Source organism: Euprymna scolopes, chromosome 11 (genome assembly GCF_053919585.1).
Source record: "Euprymna scolopes isolate OS-2025 chromosome 11, ASM5391958v1, whole genome shotgun sequence".
NCBI lineage: Eukaryota > Metazoa > Mollusca > Cephalopoda > Sepiida > Sepiolidae > Euprymna > Euprymna scolopes.
Genome location: NC_136492.1, coordinates 104,352,383 through 104,377,508, shown reverse-complemented (window position 1 = coordinate 104,377,508; position 25,126 = coordinate 104,352,383). Strand labels below are relative to the sequence as shown.

Genomic DNA, 25,126 nt, shown 5'->3' with positions numbered 1-25,126 from the left:
TGACAACAAAATATAAAATAAGATCATCGAATGCTGTATTTCTTTATGTGTTACAAATGTTTCAGAATAATTCGGGCTAATCTAAACATTATATCAGTTAAATATCTTCCAAAAATAGCTACTTTTTAAACACCAAAATACATTTGTCATATATATGACGTGTGATACTTACTCAATTGGAAAGTAAACGAAAAAATAAAGAAAGAAAAAAAGAAAGAAAGAAAGAAAAGAAGAGAAACGAGGTTAGCCACGGCTTCATCCCTTAAATAGGAATTATAAATGTGTTTCCACATACAGTACTGTTTCTCTGTTTCACAAATGGACTCTCTCTCTCTCTCTCTATATATATATGCATTAATGGACTCTCTCGTCCAGTTGCTCGGAAATCCACACAGATGATTTTTTTATAGTGGTGAAGGCTTTGCGTAGAACCATCCACACTTTTTGGTATTAATGCTAACCTTTGCTGATACAAATGACTGCCACAGGTCAGAGTATACAGTAGACCGCAGGTTTTGACATCAGAGTTTCCTTCTCCCAGATGTATGTCTTGACGAAGACTGTGCGTGTATCTCTCCTAGAGAAATAAATACGCCTCCAAATACCAACCTGGAAATTTCTACGACTGGGCGCGGTACATATTTTTACAATCATATATATATATATATATATATATATATATATATATATATATATATATATATATATATAATGTTTAAATTTGTCCAACGAAACAATTGTAACACATAAAGAAATACACCGTTATGTTCTTATTCTATATTTTATTGTCTTGATTTTTGCATATATATATATATATATATATATATATATATATATATATATATATATATGACAAATATTATTGAATAGCACGGAGTTATTCTGTTTTACAATTTTTCTTTTTAGCTTCTCCAATCTCCGAATAGTCCTTTTTGTGTTCTTCTCGAAATTGTATAAATTGGATCCATAATCGCGAGCGCTTTCGACAGAAGTGCTTCTATCATCCTCAGGCATATTGTAGAAATAAATGTAGAAATAAATGTATACATTTTTTCATAGTCACGTGATAGCTTGTTACAAGTATATATATATATATATATGTATATATATATATATATATATATATATATATATATATATATATATGACACATGTGTAAATGCATGTTATTAAGCTAAAATATGAATCTAGGATAAAATACAGAAACAAGGAGATGATGATTTAGAAATATATATTTAAGAAATCAATAATCAATTTAACTGAATTAGAGAAAAACATGAACACATTAATGAAACAATCAAAATTAGTTTGTACGCTTTTATTTAATTATAAATATTTAATTATAGATTCATTTCAATAAACTTAATATAATTCTCACCCCTGACAATCCTTTGTCCTGGTCGAAGTCTACAGATGTATTCCGAGCGTTCAGAAGGACATTCCCACGACCCATCTGAATGGCAGTCACAGTTAAACCGGAAGCAATCTTCAGTGAAAGAGAAGGAGCGACCAACAGGATATTGATTACCTTCGACGGTACAGTGCCTAATCACGGTGCCCACGGCCACGACTATTGTTTTGGTGTGAGCTAAAAAGAGAATGTGTTTGATCATTGATGAAAATTCAACGAGTATAATTTTAAGTTTTTATAGAAAATGGCTGGTAACAGTTGTCTCAGTACGAGAGAATAAAACAGATATATAGTAGAACCCCGAGATACGGTGACCTTATGATACGTTTTTTTAAGGTTACGATGTGGAATACCATTATTAGCTCCTGATTACGGTATTTTCCTCGCCTTACGGTCTTATTTATAATGTAAATTGCCTATATATATATGTGCATTATATAATGTACTGTATTTTGTTACTAATTTTTAATGCCGTATCCTGGAGTTCTGCTGTTCAATTAAATTTCAGCCCGTAGACCAGACAAAAATCAAGTTTAGTAAATGTAAATTTATTTTGTATAACTATATATGCATAAATATATTTTTACAATTTTATATATATATATATATATATATATATATATATATATATATATATATATATATATATATATATATATATATATATATACGTTTTTAAATGTATTAATTTCTGTAGAATATTTCGTTTCTGTTTACTATGAAAGGGATTTGATACCCTTTCTGGTTTATGTTTATGAAGGTTATATTCATAGTGGAAGACTTTCTAAACATATTCTGTGTACATCAATTACCAATGAAAATACATTTGTAATGAACAATTAACTTTAAAAAAGATTAACAAATGTCATGAACTTGATATATATATATATATATATATATATATCGATGTCTCTGTTCAGTCTCGAAAGTTGCACGTTGCGCGTGTAATTGTGAGGCAAGGGTCGCGCAATTACTAATCACACCTCTCCCGAACCGACACTGCTTGGGTCCAGTGGCAAGGGGAAGATCAGGACGACTAGAAACAATGCCGAGATAAGCGGAGAGTATATACAGCACCTGGAAGTCTCAAATGGTCACCCATTTAGTACTGACCAGACTCAAGGTTGCTTTACCGGTGATCCAGCGTGTATATATATATATATATATATATATATATATATATATATATATATATATATATATCAAAATACATAACTTTTCATTATAATAAATTCAAAAAGGATTCAAAATGTTTAATGAATTTTTATCTCTCATCAAATTAAAGTCCAGAAAAATCCCAAACCGTTGACATTGTAATCTTTCTTTTAATTGTATATCTTTTTGTTCAAAACAAACGAATTAAAAAACCGTTATAGCTGTATCCTTTTATAGTTAAATAATCAAAAACTAAAATGAAAAACCTAAAATACTCAATGTTATATTCTTTTAGACTTGTATTACAATGTTTTCCGTCAAGAGAATACACACACAAAACATATAATAAAGTTCTAACCAGCGTATCTTTTTCCATCTTTTCCTTTTCTATTTGTTCTTCGGTTTTCATTTCCAGTCCTAAGTTTATGCCCTCATACAATTATCACAAAGTCTTATTCACCCCATATATATAAACGCCTTGATATAAAGGGGGTGACTTTCTCTGCATAACCAGGACTTAACAGCTATTTCCGAAACGTCTCCCACGGCGCAAAGTCTCGAAGTTACACTCCCCCGGACGTGGATTCTGGTAAATAATTGTGTTACAAAATATACCAGCTTTTGTTTCGGGGGTAGATAATGAATTTAGAGAACAGTGATAAAAATTCAAAATAAAATTTAACTCCTCATAGTTCTCGCATCGCAACCCTTACGTCCAAGTAGCATCGTGCCTTTATTGGTGTGAACAACAAAAAAAGCTTTTATTAATATATATATATATATATATATATATATATATATATATATATAAGCTATATTTTATATATATATATTAATAAAAGCTATATATATATATATATATATATATATATATATATATATATATATATATATGTTTTAAGAAAAATAGAAAAACCGAATGAAATTATTAAAAATCAACGTTTCGTCCTTATTTCAGAGGACATCTTCAGGATAATTGAAATAAAAATGTAAGAAAAGAAAAAGTCATAGATCGTGCGAAAAAGACAGTTTTTGAATCCTACCCATGTCGGGAAGGACAAATATGTGTGCGTATGGGTAGGATTCAAAAACTGTCTTTTTCGCACGATCTATGACTTTTTCTTTTCTTACATTTTTATTTCAATTATCCTGAAGATGTCCTCTGAAATAAGGACGAAACGTTGATTTTTAATAATTTCATTCGGTTTTTCTATTTTTCTTAAAACATAACGTCAACCACCGCTGGTATTTTTTCATTCCTTATATATATATATATATATATATATATATATATATATATATATATATATATATATATATATATATACTCACTTCTTTCGCTCGTCGGTTGTGTCCTGTTCTGAGTCGTTGTGGGTTGTCTGTCACGACATGTGTCCTCTGATCTATCCGACGGGCATTCCCAGGATCCGTTGTAGTAACACTCACAATTGTACCGGATACACCCAGACATGAAACTGAAAGGACGGCCCAGAGTGTACTCTTTTCCGAATGCAATGCATTTCCTTCCATGGTCTGTCCTGGTATGATCACGATCAGTAGTTGGTAATCTACCTTGACCAGATTCGCATGTATCCTCCGCTTTATCAGCCGGACATTCCCAGGATCCATCGGAATAACATTCGCAGGTATATGTGATGCATCCGTCCATGAATGAGAAAGGTCGTCCAAGTGGATAATCGTTTCCTTTAGCGTTGCAAGCTCGTAGATGGTCACTAATTATAATCGTCATACTTTTGCTGGGACCTGCACAAGAGAAATAAAAAATAAATAAAACTTGCTGGATTGCCAACAATGTGCATACGATATTAATCAGGGGGAATATTTTATTAGTATTATTTTCTTTTTTAGTCAACACTAATCAAGGCCCAAGACCACTCGAGGATAAGGGTTAATGAATGTAAGGTGGCAGTGTACTAATCGCTAATGGTGTAAATTGGGTATAATTTGATTATTTATGAGGAAGGATCAACAAGAACATGTTCACATTGAATTTGAAGGCTACCATGTTGTATTCAACTGGGAAGCAGGCCAGCGGAACAGTGTTCCAAAGGTGGGCAGTTCTGGAAAAGCTGCTTTGTTAATGAAATCTGCGTTTAGATTTGGGCACATATTATGGATGAAATGAATTAAACTTAAATTATAGGTGCCCTTCGGATGGAATGGGAAAGTACGAATATCACTGAATATGTTTTAATAAAAACACCTGTTTTACATGAGATTTTATAAGTCTTTCTCTCGGATTGCTAAACTTTGGTATTCCCTTTCTGTTTCCCATCTCACTGATTGTACTAATATGCAAACGTTTAAATGTAATGTGAACAGACATCTCGTTCATCTACTTATATAGTCCCTGCAAACATGGTACCAAATAGTAGCCCTTTATATCCAACTGACAATATACCTGATTTAGGGTGAATAAGACTTTAAAAAAAACTTCCATCTTCACAACAACCGACCATAAGTTGGTAGAAAGAATTATCTGTATTTTAAAGCAATTTTTTGCAATAAATACATTTGATCCGTTAACAATGATAAACAACACCATGATATCATGCTACCTAATGATAAACAACCACATGATATCATGCTACCTAATGATAAACAACCACATGATATCATGCTACCTAATGATAAACAACCACATGATATCATGCTTCCTAATGATAAACGACCACATGATATCATGCTACCTAATGATACACAACCACATGATATCATGCTACCTAATGATAAACAACCACATGATATCATGCTACCTAATGATAAACAACCACATGATATCATGCTACCTAATGATAAACAACCACATGATATCATGCTACCTAATGATAAACAACCACATGATATCATGCTACCTAATGATAAACAGCCACATGATATCATGCTACCGAATGATAAACAACACCATGATATCATGCTACCTAATGATAAACAGCCACATGATATCATGCTACCTAATGATAAACAACCACATGATATCATGCTACCTAATGATAAACAACCACATGATATCATGCTACCTAATGATAAAAAGCCACATGATATAATGCTACCTAATGATAAACAACCACATGATATCATGCTACCTAATGATAAACAGCCACATGATATCATGCTACCTAATGATAAACAGCCACATGATATCATGCTACCTAATGATAAACAACCACATGATATCATGCTACATAATGATAAACAGCCACATGATATCATGCTACCTAATGATAAACAGCCACATGATATCATGCTACCTAATGATAAACAACCACATGATATCATGCTACCCAATGATAAACGACCATATGATATCATGCTACCTTATGATAAACAACCACATGATATCATGCTACCTAATGATTAACAACCACATGATATCATACTACCTAATGATAAACAATCACATTATATCATGCTACCTAATGATTAAAAGCCACATGATATCATGCTACCTAATGATAAACAACAACATGACATCATGCTACCTAATGATAAACAACCACATGATATCATGCTACCTAATGATAAACAATCACATTATATCATGCTACCTAATGATAAAAAGCAACATGATATCATGCTACCTAATGATAAACAGCCACATGATATCATGCTACCTAATGATAAACGACCACATGATATCATGCTACCTAATGATAAAACGCCACATGATATCATGCTACCTAATGATAAACAATCACATTATATCATGCTACCTAATGATAAAAAGCCACATGATATCATGCTACCTAATGATAAACAACCACATGATATCATGCTACCTAATGATAAACAACCACATGATATCATGCTACCTAATGATAAACAATCACATTATATCATGCTACCTAATGATAAAAAGCCACATGATATCATGCTACCTAATGATAAACAGCCACATGATATCATGCTACCTAATGATAAACAACCACATGATATCATGCTACCTAATGATAAAACGCCACATGATATCATGCTACCTAATGATAAACAACCACATGATATCATGCTACCTAATGATAAAAAGCCACATGATATCATGCTACCTAATGATAAACAACCACATGATATCATGCTACCTAATGATAAACAGCCACATGATATCATGCTACCTAATGATAAACAACCACATGATATCATGCTACCGAATGATAAACAACCAGATGATATCATGCTACCTAATGATAAAAAGCCACATGATATCATGCTACCTAATGATAAACAACCACATGATATCATGCTACCTAATGATAAACAACCACATGATATCATGCTACCTAATGATAAACAACCACATGATACCATGCTAGCTAATGATAAACAGCCACATGATATCATGCTACCTAATGATAAACAACCACATGATATCATGCTACATAATGATAAACAACCACATGATATCATGCTACCTAATGATAAACAACCACATGATATCATGCTACCTAATGATAAACAACCACATGATATCATGCTACCTAATGATAAACAGCCACATGATATCATGCTACCTAATGATAAACAACCACATGATATCATGCTACCTAATGATAAAAAGCCACATGATATCATGCTACCTAATGATAAACAACCACATGATATCATGCTAGCTAATGATAAAAAGCCACATGATATCATGCTACCTAATGATAAACAGCCACATGATATCATGCTACCTAATGATAAACAACCACATGATATCATGCTACCTAATGATAAACAGCCACATGATATCATGCTACCTAATGATAAACAGCCACATGATATCATGCTACCTAATGATAAACAACCACATGATATCATGCTACCTAATGATAAACAACCACATGATATCATGCTACCTAATGATAAACAGCCACATGATATCATGCTACCTAATGATAAACAACCACATGATATCATGCTACCTAATGATAAACAACAACATGATATCATGCTACCTAATTATAAACAACCACATGATATCATGCTACCTAATGATAAAAAGCCACATGATATCATGCTACCTAATGATAAAAAGCCACATGATATCATGCTACCTAATGATTAACAACCACATGATATCATGCTACCTAATGATAAACAATCACATTATATCATGCTACCTAATGATAAAAAGCCACATGATATCATGCTACCTAATGATAAACAATCACATTATATCATGCTACCTAATGATAAAAAGCCACATGATATCATGCAACCTAATGATAAACAACCACATTATATCATGCTACCTAATGATAAAAAGCCACATGATATCATGCTACCTAATGATAAACAACCACATGATATCATGCTACCTAATGATAAAAAGCCACATGATATCATGCTACCTAATGATAAACAACCACATGATATCATGCTACCTAATGATAAAAAGCCACATGATATCATGCTACCTAATGATAAAAAGCCACATGATATCATTCTACCTAATGATAAACAACCACATGATATCATGCTTCCTAATGATAAACAGCCACATGATATCATGCTACCTAATGATAAACAGCCACATGATATCATGCTACCTAATGATAAACAACCACATGATATCATGCTACCTAATGATAAAAAGCCACATGATATCATGCTACCTAATGATAAACAACCACATGATATCATGCTACCTAATGATAAACAACCACATGATATCATGCTACCTAATGATAAACAGCCACATGATATCATGCTACCTAATGATAAACAACCACATGATATCATGCTACCTAATGATAAACAGCCACATGATATCATGCTACCTAATGATAAACAACCACATGATATCATGCTACCTAATGATAAAAAGCCACATGATATCATGCTACCTAATGATAAACAGCCACATGATATCATGCTACATTATGATAAACAACCACATGATATCATGCTACCTAATGATAAAAAGCCACATGATATCATGCTACCTAATAATAAACAACCACATGATATCATGCTACCTAATGATAAACAACCACATGATATCATGCTACCTAATGATAAACAGCCACATGATATCATGCTACCTAATGATAAACAACCACATGATATCATGCTACCTAATGATAAACAACCACATCATATCATGCTACCTAATGATAAAAAGCCACATGATATCATGCTACCTAATGATAAACAACCACATGATATAAAGCTACCTAATGATAAAAAGCCACATGATATCATGCTACCTAATGATAAAAAGCCACATGATATCATTCTACCTAATGATAAACAACCACATGATATCATGCTACCTAATGATAAACAGCCACATGATATCATGCTACCTAATGATAAACAGCCACATGATATCATGCTACCTAATGATAAACAACCACATGATATCATGCTACCTAATGATAAAAAGCCACATGATATCATGATACCTAATGATAAACAACCACATGATATCATGCTACCTAATGATAAACAACCACATGATATCATGCTACCTAATGATAAACAGCCACATGATATCATGCTACCTAATGATAAACAACCACATGATATCATGCTACCTAATGATAAACAGCCACATGATATCATGCTACCTAATGATAAACAACCACATGATATCATGCTACCTAATGATAAACAGCCACATGATATCATGCTACCTAATGATAAACAACCACATGATATCATGCTACCTAATGATAAACAACAACATGATATCATGCTACCTAATGATAAACAACCACATGATATCATGCTACCTAATGATAAACAATCACATTATATCATGCTACCTAATGATAAAAAGCCACATGATATCATGCTACCTAATGATTAACAACCACATGATATCATGCTACCTAATGATAAACAATCACATTATATCATGCTACCTAATGATAAAAAGCCACATGATATCATGATACCTAATGATAAACAAACACATGATATCATGCTACCTAATGATAAACAACCACATGATATCATGCTACCTAATGATAAACAGCCACATGATATCATGCTACCTAATGATAAACAACCACATGATATCATGCTACCTAATGATAAACAACCACATCATATCATGCTACCTAATGATAAAAAGCCACATGATATCATGCTACCTAATGATAAACAACCACATGATATCATGCTACCTAATGATAAAAAGCCACATGATATCATGCTACCTAATGATAAAAAGCCACATGATATCATTCTACCTAATGATAAACAACCACATGATATCATGCTACCTAATGATAAACAGTCACATGATATCATGCTACCTAATGATAAACAGCCACATGATATCATGCTACCTAATGATAAACAACCACATGATATCATGCTACCTAATGATAAAAAGCCACATGATATCATGCTACCTAATGATAAACAACCACATGATATCATGCTACCTAATGATAAACAACCACATGATATCATGCTACCTAATGATAAACAGCCACATGATATCATGCTACCTAATGATAAACAACCACATGATATCATGCTACCTAATGATAAACAGCCACATGATATCATGCTACCTAATGATAAACAACCACATGATATCATGCTACCTAATGATAAAAAGCCACATGATATCATGCTACCTAATGATAAACAGCCACATGATATCATGCTACCTTATGATAAACAACCACATGATATCATGCTACCTAATGATAAAAAGCCACATGATATCATGCTACCTTATGATAAACAACCACATGATATCATGCTACCTAATGATAAACAACCACATGATATCATGCTACCTAATGATAAACAGCCACATGATATCATGCTACCTAATGATAAACAACCACATGATATCATGCTACCTAATGATAAACAACCACATGATATCATGCTACCTAATTATAAACAACCACATGATATCATGCTACCTAATGATAAACAATCACATTATATCATGCTACCTAATGATAAACAGCTATCTTTAGTTTTATAATATCAACGCTCGATTTCGAATCTTACGTAACTTAAAAAAAAGCTAACATCAACCAATAACATTTAAAAAAATGACATGAATATCTTTTTAATAAGTGACTTACCGTACACTCATTAACTCTTATCCTCGATTGGCTTTCAGGTCTTGATAAGTGGTGACTCCAATATAAAAAAAACTTTGTCTTTGGTCCTATTTATTTTTCTCTCCAGGTGGATAGAGTTAGACATGGCGTCGATTTTTTATTTAGGGAAATCCAGCTCCGCAAAAAGGGAACCTCTGGATTGGAATGAAAATAAAGATTGCCTCAACCTGGAAGAATTTCTTCTTTAGTAACTGAGGACAAAAGCATGAAGTGCAGTATCAAAACAGATACTACACATTTAGGCTTTGTTGATAATCTACAAAAAGTAGACACAGATATTATTCAGTCTTAGGTCAAAGTGAATTATTTTGCTTAAAAACATCTGGTCATAAAAAACAAGGCATAAATATATTCATCATAGTTACGTACTCTTTCATGAGAGTATCGCATCGTGAGATGACGCTGAATATTTACTTTTCATAGTTAAACTACTTTCAAGTCAGTCAAAATACACACAATGGTATTGAAATAGTTTACAGATGTTTAAACAAAATTTATGGCATTGTAAACTGAAAATATACATTCTCGAAAAACATTTATAAATCATTTTGATACCATTGCCTATTCTTTCCTTGGAATATGATTTGAAAAAAAAATTGGAATCTTCAAAAATACACACGCATACACCTAAATACTAATTAGAAATAATTTCCCATCACCAATGTGATTGCTCAAACGAGAAAAGACACATATACACACATACACAATTACCCACACACATACACACACACATATGTATTGAGAAATTCGAAAATAAAGCATAGGCAAAACCAAGCTAATAAAAGCTGTTACTCTTAGAGACGTTAAGGGGGGTGGTGTAAAAAGTAAGTGTACTTTATTATAAAATATTCATAACGTTTGCTTAATGCATTACATATGCATGTTGTTGTGGATAAAAAAAAGAATAACCGCCACGTTAAAAAGAGAGTCCTGTTCATGAGATGTTAAAACTTGGGAAAATTGTTTTTCATGCGCTAATGAGCTTTCTCAGTTGTTCAGAATTATAATTTGCATAATTATATGCAAACACGAGACAGAAACAATAGTACAGAAGCTGTTAACAATAAAAGCCTAGCATTTTGAAAATTAGCATCAATATGAGTGTCTGTTTCTGGTAAAGTGGTAATTGTAATATATATATATATATATATATATATATATATATATATATGTGTGTGTGTGTGTGTGTATATGTATATATATGCCACCCTGCACTAATGATTCCCGAAAGGATGAAACACTAGTGTCTGTAGGTATTTAATAATTATTATAGTAAATAATAATAATGTCAGCCCCTTTAAGAAAATTGTTTCTTATCGTTGAGCAATTTCAGTTGTAACAAAGTCGGTCAGCTTAGCTCATATGCGTAGATCGTCATATAAAGATTAGATCAGTCTGACTGACGTTAAAAACATTTAATAAGAATAAATGTTTTAATTCAACTGTGTCTCTCGCGGTTGACGGTAGTTTACCATATATATATATATATATATATATATATATATATATATATATATATATATATATATATATATATATATATAGCATATGTAGCATATATATATCACTATATATATAGCACATATATATATATATATATATATATCACTATATATATATATATCACTATATATATATATCACTATATATATATATATATAAATATATATATATATCACTATATATATATATATAAATATATATATATATCACTATATATATATATATATATATATATATATATATATAGTACCGGCAAAAACAAAGTCCGCAGTTGTAATTTTTTCAAAAACGTCAAATTTAAGCTAAATTTAGTGTAACTGATTACACAACCTATACCTCATTTTATTCGCCTGTATAATTTTACCTGTTTATATTTGGCTTTAAATTGAAATATTCTAATGTTCACGTCAATTAAAAAAAAATAACTTCAATCATATCCTCGCAAATTCAATTCCTTTAATCTGTTCTTGACAGTAGAAAGAGAGCACTTTTTAACAAAATTACACTGTTGTTAGATTTGGGGAGCCATTTCAAATCTGTTTCTTAGGCTGCTGATCTTGATAGCACTGTTTTCCCTGTTAAAAGTAACTCTAGTACGACCAGATTTAGGGGCATCACAAACACTGCCGGTGTTTTGGTGCTTTTGCACAGTTTTCGTACAGTTTTTCATCATCTTTCAATCTTGGGCAGATTTCTCGATTGGATAATCCAGAAAGGTGGAGATTAATGAGCTCCTGACGATCACTAAGAGAAAGCCGAGTCATATGGACTAAATGTTACGTTGTATAACCTGGAACAATAACAATTTCGATTAGAGATGCTTTGTTGCCGTTTGGTGGATATTTTAAACTGATTTAGGGGCGATAATTTAAGCTGGTTTTAAGCGAATTTTTTGCTACGGACTTTTCCCCCTCAATTCGAAGTTATTTTTTTAAATCGACGTGAACACTAGAATATTTCCATTGAAAGTCAAATATGAACAGGTAAAAATATAGAGAAATAAAAGGGAGAATCGAATGAGGTATTGGTTGTTTAAACAGTTACATTAAATGTAGCTTAAATTTGCAGTTTTGGAAAAAAAAGTGCAGACTTTCTTTATCCGGCTCTGTAAGTGGAAATTCTGAATTAAATTATGTAGAATTACAACAAAATTTATCCTTTGACACATAAGAACAAATACTTTTTAAAGTTTCCTTAATCCATGGATTTTTAATGAATGGCTCATCTAAATATAATTAATTATAAATTTCTCGTATTAGCACATAAATGTAAAATTACATTTAAAATGATAGTGTAAAAAGGATACTCTATGGTTGAATGGATGAGAATATTCATTAAATATATATACACTAGCGGGGTGTGTCTGTGTAAAAAAAACGTTAAAAGAAAAAGTTTTAGTAGGAACCCCGAAGCCTTGACGCGAAGGTGGAAACGAGAGGGGGAAAAGTCCAACCACCTAACCATCTCGGCCACAAGGGCAGAGGAATTAAGAAGCGTGTTCAATTAAAGCTTAAAACGTTAAAGATGTTTGATTGACAGGTGGCCGCTTAATAAGGTCATCGTAGACGCGTTACGATGACGTGGATGTTTTTTTTATTTATTGCGGGGCAGTCTTTTGGCGTTTGTTTACTTTGATTTAATGCGGGGCACTTTTAGCTTTTCCAAGATGATGGTGGGGGGGGAACCAACTCCCCATTTAAAGGGGCTTGTCTAAATTGAATAGCAATTTTCTGATATAAGGAGAAACTCCGCATTGATCAAATCTGATAACTTTGGAATGTTCCCGGCGATCGCACTGGGAATGATGTCTTACTAAGCTTCGTTTCGCTTTTATTATACGAAAAAGTCGAATTAACACGCGGCGATCGGAAAATGGGGAATATTTAGCTTTTCGAACTCAGGCAAATTAAATAAACAGGCGACCCCCGTTGTTAGCTCGTAGGTATTATGATTTAGACGTGATATAAAAAGTTTTAAGAATGAGGGAGCCGACCGAGAAGCTCGGCGAAAAAGCCTTTCGCGGACATACACGAAAATGCACACACACACACACACACACACACACACACACACACACACACACACACACATTTTGCCTTATATACACACACATATATATATATATTTATATATATTTATACATATATATATTCTCATCTCACAAAATGTATATAAATATGCAAATTAAATTCCCTTAAATATTTCAATTGATAAATCCCAACAATGTCTCTGTAAATATATGCTTTCAACATTATTTTTATTTTATTTTGTCTTATTAATTCTTTGAATTGTCTGTAGTATATGGATCTACTTACCAAATTATATGCAAACCAACCACACGAGATATCAGCGTTGGTTAGGTCATGCTCTTGTCGTCAAACAGAAGCGTTCACGTACGAACCGATCGTCCAAGTATCATTACAAAGAAAAACATGGTTGATGACAGTTAAAACTAGCCTAACCCCCAACCTGAGCCCCTATATCTACAGACGTTGCCGTTCGAACAGCAAGTTACTAGAGATAATCAACTGTTGATCTCAAATTGTTAGTCTTGATCAATCCTCGTGATTGATGCAGTGTATCGTAGACACAGGTCAACAGGGAACAGCGAGGATACTAAAAAGAGCTCTCGGTTGGTTTCAATAAAAAGGCGGGGCAATGTTGGCAGCTGGTTTGGCTGCCCCATACCCGGCATTACAATCTTCAAAGGAAGGAAAATATATAAAAAAAGGTAATGTTGCTTTAAGTATAAGTCGCTAGATCTGCTACATCATCATTCGTAATTATCAGATTGCTTTAGCGATATGTTATTTAAGTTACATGATACAATACACAGAAAAAATAAGCATCTTGCATTATTTAAAAAAAATTTGTTGAAGTCTCGTATGACATGCATCTCAAAAAAAGCACATTTTGAAAATGACATCTGAGAACCCGTTTGTTAACACTATGAAAAATCTGATAACGATTTTTTTTATTTTATATAATACTAGCATGCATACCTAGCATTGTCAGGGTCGACATGAAGTTCGGTTTAGCCACACCTGCTATACTAAGAATATTGACCAGTTTTTCATTATTATATGTCAACTCAACAAAAATTTCAAAAATAAAAGAACGAATGAAAACACGAGAATGTAACCCCCCCCCTCTGAAAAAAAAACAGAAGTACGTGACAAACTCTCCACCAGTTATTTCGGCAGAAGGGATACGAAGAGAAGCTATTCTCCGGATATTGAGCACCTTTTATGACTATATTTCAGTTTAAACGAATTTCTTTTTTGCTCCCTCAGTCTAGAAAGATTTGCAATTACGGTTTGTTGCGACGAAAACAAACTGTAAATAATTCAGTTTCAAAAATACCAAAGTAGAATTTGTGTTAACCGAAATACACGTTTTAATGTTATAAAAATGATGAGTTTTGACTTATTGTGTTATTAAAAAGAAAAAAAAATAGCAGTTACGATGTAGAAAAAATGTGAAGAAAAAACTGGTAAAAAAACGTAAATGAAAGATTTATTTTGTTTTTGTTTTAAATAAAGAATCGTAGTTGAATTGAATTGTTTTTTTTTTAAATAAAAATCCACTGGATTGCGAAATCACGGAAATTATTTTATTTGAACTGATTCCAAAAATAATGCTCGAAAATTTGTGTGAATTACTTTTAGTATGATTATCCGCCGAAAAAGAAAACAAAAACAAAAAGACGAAAGTTAGCGTCCAAGGGAAATAACCGAAAACTCAACTAACTGAAATCGGTTTATAAAAAAATGATGTTGATAAAAATAAATTAAATTAAATATGTTTTCACTATACATCAAATTAAATAATAAACTTAAATAATACACTTAAAACACTCCTCTCACTATAAACAATAACTAACACACCGCTACTTAATAAATCAATTTCCCTTAATGTAATATGCAAATGGTGTCATCTCATAATCGTCTATTTTGCAAGAATAATACTATATATAGGAATAAATGAAGTATTAAAGTAATTGACCTTTTATATATATTAAGCACATTGTGAACAAACAAACAAACAAATAAATAAACAAACAAACAGACAGGAGTACGAATTTATATACATATATATAGACTAGCCTGGGTTCCCGGCGTTGCCCGGGTGTTTGGAGGTGTGTGTTGAGCAATATCGATCTCGTGAAAATCCATCACCGCTTTCGAAAGTTTTAGGCAGACGTACATACATACATACGTTTAAACCGACAGGTGAGATTTTTATAATAGACTAGCCTGGGTGTCCGGCGTTTCGCGGGTGTTTGGAGATGTGTGTTGAGGACAAAAAAAGGTTGTAGTAGACAGGCAGGCTCGAACCTGTGACGCGAAGGCGGAAAAAAGTGGAGGTGTGTGTAATGGTGTTGGTTGAGCAAAAAAAAAAAAAAAAAGGAAAAATGGTAGTAGGCAGACTCGAACCTGTACATCGAAGGAGGAAAAGAATGCAAAAAAAACCTAAACCGTGACATGTTAGCTGTTGCGCCCATCGACAAATCGGAAGTGACGTAGGTATTAATTAAGGCTAGACAATCGAAAAGAGGGATGACTTTCGAAATTATCGGCGAAAAAAGCGATACCTCTCTGTAGAAAAGTGCTCAGTTGAGGGTGAATGAATGAATGTTTTTGCCCAATTTTTCGATATTTTTCATCCGAAGCGTCGAGCTTCAAAATGATACGATTCCGTGAACATTCGTCACATATATTGAAAGTTTTTGTGAGACATACATACATACATACATACATACATTTAAACAGACAGGTGAGATTTATATTATAGATTAGGTACATTATTGCTATGTAAGTAAAATATCTACCTCGTATGCTTTTCTCCCCTGGTCCAAGAGGGCAGACATATTCGGAACGATCAGATGGACAATCCCATGATCCATCTTGGTGACAGTCGCAGTTATACCGGAAGCAGCCTTCAACAAAAGAAAATGGACGTCCAACTGAATATCGGTCACTTCCTGCTGAGCAGTGACTCAACTGCGTCCCAACAGCTACAACCATTGTCCTTCTGTGAACTGAAATGATTAATGTCAATATTGTTATAAAAAAAATAGATTATGTGATAACAATAAATTTCGTACTTACGCAGAGAACGTCCTGTTTTTCACGTGAATCGGCATATTCCGGCAGCTTTCGTAAGCCGCTGAAATGTGGCGAAACGTTCAGCCAATGCAGTATATAACTCATTATACATTGGAAGAAAATATTAGTTTTAATCGTGGAAAAATTAAAATCAATGAAAATAAATAATTTTAGTAAAGTCGCTACTATGAATCTGGCTGGTTTTCAGATTATGCTACGGTTGCCGGATTTTTTTTATTTTATTTTGCCAGGTATTTCGGAAATACATGTGGTTCTACGAAATTACAACCATTCGAAATTTACAGCGAGAGTGTAATCGGTTCAGACCACACCGTGACCAATTGGAAAAATTTTCTATAGGACATTTGCAAAGAGTACCATATCCGGCTAGAGATCTTTTTCCTCAGTGCTCAAAAGAGAGATTAGACCATTCCTGTAATGATCTGGTCCTTGTTGATTGCTGTCTAATTTTGGTTCTGTGCAGTTCTAGAAGGTCTACGCTCTCAGGCTTTGCCCTCTCTCTTTGAGAAGCGGATAGTTTATTGCTAATCGCCTGAGGCACCCTTATCGAGGAATCCCGACAGAGCTACCGAGCCACTTATTGCAAGTCAGTGTCCCTCCTCAGGGGCGCTGACTTTTCAATCCCACTTTCGGACCTTGGTGTTTAAATTCTTGCAATGGAAAAGAACTACGTACCTTCCCGAAAGATAATAAAAAATCTTTAAACAAAAAAGAAAGAAAATCGTCTAGCTCCTAACTTTAACATTTTGTAAAAAATTTTTCGTACCCCGCTAAAGAGCTTTGTTGTATTTTGGAACCTCGGTTGTTTCTAGGAGACCATGAACATGGCGGTGTATACGAAAAAATCGTCCCCGTCAATGTTTTAAGTCAAACGTCAATGTTAGTTTTATGCTAAATAAAAAAAAAAAACAACGAGGTGTTTTTTTTTCAATCACGTTACAAATTTATTTGAACATTTTAAAAACTTTTACATTGGACAAGATCAATAATAGCCGTCGATAAAGCCCCCCCCCATTTCTACTTTGAAGATTCATAGTTCGACATGAGTCAGTACACTTTGGACAAATGTGTTAGTTGGCGATTAGGCCACGTCGGGCCAACCATTTCATGGCATTCAGTGTATTTAGAGAAGACATTTCTTGAATAACATCACTATCCCATTTGCCGTTGCCAGTTCTATCGTTGGCATTACTGCATTTGTTAATCTCTTCATAATCTCTTTAGAAGTCACTTTCGAAAACTTTGTGAGACACATAAAAAGTCACGTTAGAAAAAATCTCGTTACAAAAATCTCATTTCGAAAAATAAATTTTGTATTTTTTTTTATTGTAAATTGATAATTTTGAATAAAATTTCAAAATAACAAATCGAGAAAAAAAAACATCTCAAAAAGAAAAAAAAGCATTCCCTTTTTTATAATTAAATCTCATTATAAAAAACGATTGAAAACATCTCATTTCCAAAAGTGCCGATTGGAAAAATCTCATTTCCGAAAAAAAAAAAACGATTTTTCAGTATATATTTTGGTTAAATAAAATTTCAAATTTTATATTATAAAAGATCTATAAAGTCTATTTTTTATGTATGTAAAGTTTTGGAAAAAGTTCAAATAAAGTTTGTAATGTAATTTTTAAAAAATGTTTTTTTTTAATTTGAAAAAAAATTCTTTAAATAAAACTAACATTGACGTTTGACTTAAAACATTGCCGTGGATAATTTTTTTTTGCATAAACCGTCCTGCCCACAGTCTCGCAGAAACAACGGGGATGCCAAAGTAAAACAAGTCCCACTAAAGAAATCTTAAAACAGCAACAAAAAAAAATAAAGAACATTTTTTTTTTGCATTTTTTCTACACATTATTTAAAAAAAATAAATATTTATTAATGAAACTTACGGTGAATTGATTTTTTTAAATTATTGTATTCCCAATTTCTTCCATTGAAATTAATATACGACAAACGTTTTCTAACACGGTGTTTTCTTTCCTTTTTTTCTAGCATTTTAAAATTTCATCAGCGCTTTGCATATTCCGGCGATTTATGTAAGCTGTCGGAATATGCTGGCGCAACATCCACGGAAAAACGGGTCGTTCACTGCATCAGTATTATTAAGTTATTAAGAGTAACAGATTTCATAAAATTAACAGGGTCCCTGGAAAGCCACGGTAAGTGAAAGTTTTGATAGAAATAAAAATTTAAATTATGTTTTAATTTTAACATAGTATATAATAATTACATATTTATATCATTTTGAACATAACAATGTAATATTTTCCGACTCTTGTGGATATTAACACGTATGAATTACACTTTTTCCTCGCATCGTCTCTATGCACCTATCTTGCTATATGTTTTTTTTTTAGTCTCCTCTTCCAAACTATCATTAATTATCTGGTTGTACGCACGTGGTTGTTAAAACTGCTACTAAACGTCGAACGTGACAGAATGACGACGATGGAAGACTGAAGGAAGGGGTGAGTATTGATATATATATATATATATATATATATATATATATATATATATATATATATATATATATATATATATATATACTAGCATGGGTACCCAGCGTTGCCTGGGTTGACATGAAGTTCCGTTTGAAACACACCTGTATACTAATCATTTCCATGATGGGCAACGTGGATACCCCTTCAACAAAAATAAAAGAGCGGAAGAAAACACGTAAATGTAATCGCCCAAAAAAGAAGAAGTATGTGATACCCTCTCCACCAGATATTTCGGCAGAAGGGCTACAAACAGAAAAAACTATTCTCTATATATTGAGCACTGGACCCCCCCCCAAAAAAAAAATAATTAAAAATATATCATTACAACTTTTGTTTCAATAAAAATAGCAGATAATGCCCGTGCGATCGCTAAAAAAGAAACAAAAAAGATCTACCAAAAATTAATTCCAAAAACAATTAAATGAAATTTTTCGTCATTTTATATTTCTAATGTAATCCGCCCCCCACCGCCCCAAAAAATGAATTTGTCGTATTTTGGGGTTCATTCTGTTTATAAAATTGTTATGTGAAAGTACAGAATGGTCTCATAAAAATCAAGTTATTTTATGTTTCAAATGTAATTCCCGCCCCCTCCACACAAAAAATTGTATTTGTCATGTTTCGCCCCCCCCCTCGATCGCCAAACTTGATAACAAAAATGATAGAGATTACATGACTGGTTGGACGCTTTGTGGATCAAAAAGTGGGTGCTCATTTTACGTTAAATTTATATAGAAAAGTTATCCCCCACAATAAAATGTTAACTTTTTTTTTCAAAATTTCTTCTTTCATATTATTTATAAAGACTGCTTAAACGTAATAGGCCCCCCCCAAAAAAAGCAGGTTTTTTGTTTTTTTTAGGGGTTAAACGACGCTGGGGAACGTCGTAAAAATTGACAATTTTTAATTTAAGATATTAAATAAATTATAAAGAAAATCTGTTTCGCAGGCAATTAAACAATAAATCTTAGGCAACACCGATTAAATTTTATAAACAACAAAAAAAGAATGATTGATTTTGCTCACATGGAAAATTGGCCCTGTGTCTGACTAACTCTGCCCTCGTGGGGATGCAAGTAAATGAGGACATTAGTTTTAATTATTTTTCTCGGTAAATATGAAGAATCACTCAACCCTTAAATATTCCTTTAAAATTACCACTTTTATAGGTTTTCGGGGGCGCTAAACACGAAAATAATGTTTAAAATTACGGCAAACGAGTGGGAGCATTTCTTCCTATCCTATAAACTACTTGTTTCCTGGAATTTTTAACGTTAGTGGTAATTTTAAAATATTTTCCGAGGGTCGAAAGAAAGCCCCCCCCCCCCGAATGGTGACCACAAAGTGGGTGCTCATTTTACGTTAAATTATTATAGAAAAGTGATCCCCCACTTTTTGAAACTAACATTTTTGTTTCATATCTTGGAGACTACTCGTTTGCCGTAATTTAAAACGTTATTTTCGTTTTCAGCGGCCCCGAAAACCTATAAAAGTGGTAATTTTAAAGGAATTTTCGAAGGTTGAGTGATTCTTCATATTTACCCTTTTCTCTAACATATAAAAAAAAAGGCTACCAAAAATTAAGAATAAGCGAAAAAAAAAAAAAAAAAATTTCCTCCGAATTAAAAATAAAAATAATAATTCAGCTAAGAAGAATATTTCGAAATGAAAACAAATCCATTACAGAAAATATTCAATAACGTGCTCTCCTCCGTTTAAAACAATTTTTCAATTAAACTATCACAGTTATTTCCCCTTTCGTAAAAGGCCAAATTTTAATGTAGAGTTTAATAGCTTGGAATGATGTAGTCTAAACGAAGGATCCAAATCTAGCAAGCAAATATAGTTTCCATTTCTACATTGGATAGGTAATATAAATATAGAATAAGGCTTAACCAGGATTAGCAGTATTGTTCCATAACCGCGAGCACTTCTTAGTCGTAGTAGTATTGATGGTGAAATAAGTGGTACCGTTTCCGGATCAATAAAATAACTTAACAACAAACTAGCAATTATATATAAAAAAATTAAATAAGCAATTAGTGAATTGGAAATTAATTGATATTGTTCTCTGACAAGTAAAACTTGAAAAATCCCTGCTTGTTAAAATTACTCGTTTTCTAAATGATTTTATCCAAAAATGCAAGGGTAAACACCATTTTATCGGAGTAAAACACACTTGGAGCTATAGACTGGTTTTATTATCAGAATAATTATCAATGGGATATACATTTTTTTTTTTATTTAGGTATCCAAGAACACAATGCACGAATTGTAATTTTGGTTCTGGAGCCATGAATAACCCCAGCAGATTATGGATGGATGGTGGACGTAGGTTAAACCCTTGGGTATATAATAAGCTTCAAGAATAAAAATATACTTTAAAATCTTAATTTGTTGAATAAGCTAGCTTAGCCTTTTCTGTATCTGTTTAATTAATAAATCATAGACGCATTTTAGGGTTTACCAAACTAGAAACATCAAACGGCCCTGGTTGTCTCCCTTTAACGGCGCTTTGGGTTCCCATAGTTTCAATTAATTTTTGAAAATAATAACGAGCGAGATTATGTCCCTTCGTAGCTAATAATACCCGATATTTGCCAATAACAATAGATGAGAACGAAAGAGAATAATGGAATAAAAAAAATAGAATGGGATCCATAAGCTTGAATGATGAATGAGGATTAAATAAGTATAAGGTAATGTTTGGGCTTTATTTCTCTATTAAATAAAATATTAACTTAAAACTGGTCTTAAATCTAAGAAATAAGATAGCCTATATTTTTGTAAACAAAGTAGCGAGCATAGGTTGAATACGAAACTAACATAACCGTAACGTATTAGCTTAGTTGATCTGGCCATATTATAAATATGAAAATAAAATTCTAAAAAAATTTTTTTAAAATAAATTATGTGAAACAAAGAAGTATAGAAATCTAATTTAATAAATCAACGAATAGTATTATTAAAAGATATTAAATGGCTACAGATTTTTTTGTGGTAACTTCTTATAGCAGGTTTTAAATAGTGATACGGAAATTAGGTGATATATAAATATTTAAATAAGCCCCTGACAAAGATGCGCCCGGGATAAATGTTTAGGCATGTTTTATTTCCTTTAAGGGAATTGTATTTACATATTGTTCTATTGTTAAAGTGTTTTTTTATTCAATAAGTCTGAAGAGAGACTGGTTATGTGAAAGTTTTCAAACGCTATAATGTTTGAATTTGTCCAATTAGTCTTGAAACAATTATAACTAACAATGAAATACACTTTTTGTTGCTATCAATTATTTTTGTTGAAGTCTTGGTTTTGTTAATACAGTGTATATATATATATATATATATATATATATATATATATATATATATATATATATATATAATAATCAATGCATAACTTGCTCTATAATAATAAATACGAAAGCTGTACAAATCAAAATTTATTTAAGAGTATTTTACGATAGAGCAATGGCAGACGACCTGCCAGTAAAGATATAAAACATTATTTGTCATAATGATGTTACTCACTTCTTTCGTGGGTCGATTCTGTTTTATTATGATCACGATCCGTGGTTGGTTGTCTATCTCGGTCATGTCTACATGTGTCTTCTGTTCTATCAGCTGGACATTCCCAAGATCCGTTGTAGTGACATTGGCAGTTATACTTAATACAGCCGGACATGAATGTAAACGGTCGATCTAAAGTGTATTCTTTTCCAAATGCACTGCACACTCTCGCTCTGTCTGTACGATTATAATCTCTAGTTGGTAACCTGTCCCGACCATGTTGGCAAGTATCCTCTGCTCTACGAGCCGGGCATTCCCAGGAACCATCAGAGTTACAGTCACAATTATATTTGATGCATCCATCCATGAAAGAGAACGGCAGTCCTAATGGATATTCGCGTCCTCTGACAGTGCAAGCTCGAAAATTATGGCCGATAATTACTATAAACTTTTTGCTTGGACCTACAAGGAAAGAAATCATTTAAAATAATTAAACATTAATTAACGGACATGTGCAATGCAGTAGTTTCAAATAATTAATCATTCATTAATGGACAGATGAAATACAGTAGATGAAAATATTAAAAGAATATTAACTACAAGCGGGACCCGTGGAAATTCCACAGCGGCATCTTTCATATGTAATATATTGCTGCGGGACATTCTGTGAACGTTCAGCGTGAATGCAGACCCCGCGATATTATTGTAGCCCTTTGTTAAAACTGTAAAAGTATTTCTGCAAGTAATCTGGTTAATGTAGTGTCAAAATGTATCTGGTTATTTTTTATTTTTTTTATTTTTTTAATTTAATTTTCACCCAAAACAAGATACAGTGCCACTTTGAAGTAAGGGGCTAATATCAGGAACATAATTTGCAGAGATATTATGAAGGGAGTTGAGCAGCAAGATTTCTGTTCACATTACACTTGAATTTCTGCATGTCAGTACATTGGGAAAACAGAATCGCGGAAGGGAGTTCCAACGTCCAGCAGTTCTGGAGAATAAACTATTGGAGTAGAAGACTTTCTTACACTTAGGGATATCTACTGTGTATGATTTAGCTGCTTGTCGGGTTTGTCGGGTGTATTTACGTCGAGGCGGTATAAATGCTTGTAGTTCGTCGGAGCATTCACCAGTAAAATACTTGTAGAACAGGCAGAGGGATGCAACATTTCATCGATGGGACAGAGGCTGAAGCTTAGATGACAGTTAAGGACCTATCAGGTTGGCAACTCTCTTTTGAATCTTGTCCAGGAGTGAGAGACAAGTAGCAGATGCACCAGCCCAAATGTGACAACAATACTCCATACATGGGCGAATGGTGGCCTTATTGAGGTACAGGATACTTTCAGGAGTAAGTGTTTCTCTAGCACGGTAGAAAGAACTCACCTTCCTCGCAGGAGCCTTGGCAATGCTCTCAATGTATCTGTTCCAGTTCATGATCCCTGTTAACGTTAGGCCGAGGAGTTTAAAAGAAGTACTTTCAGGTAATGTGTTTTTGGCCATTGCTATTGATGGTAGAGAAGGTTTCTTTTAATTATGGAAGAAAAGAAGCTTAGTCTTGGCAGCATTGAATATGACCATCCATTTTTGTCCCCATTCCACTATAGATTGGAGGTCTTCCTCTAGTATTTCTGCCATTTCCTTAGATATGTGTTCATTTGTTTTCCCCTCGTGCCTGTTATAAAGCGCGGTGTCATCAGCAAATATACCCATCTTAGAGACAATTTTATCAAGGAAGTCATTTATGAATATTAGGAATAATAAAGGTCCAAAGATATACCCTTGAGGGACTCTCGCATTTATATC

At 32.8% G+C, this 25,126-nt stretch overlaps 1 protein-coding gene across 4 annotated transcripts in view; it reads right to left on the bottom strand.

Moving 5' to 3' along the window:
- The window catches only part of LOC145288028 (uncharacterized), a 593,135-nt gene that overhangs the window by 276,178 nt on the left and 291,831 nt on the right, over nt 1–25,126 (bottom strand). For all 4 annotated transcript variants that reach the window (XM_080136036.1, XM_080136037.1, XM_080136039.1 and 1 more), the window contains exons 56-59: nt 23,339–23,779; nt 17,000–17,209; nt 3,899–4,330; nt 1,379–1,588 (exon numbers count right to left, since the gene is read on the bottom strand). In XM_080136036.1, the coding sequence (XP_079992162.1) occupies nt 1,379–1,588; nt 3,899–4,330; nt 17,000–17,209; nt 23,339–23,779 (1,293 nt within the window). The remainder of the gene's footprint in view (nt 1–1,378; nt 1,589–3,898; nt 4,331–16,999; nt 17,210–23,338; nt 23,780–25,126) is intronic.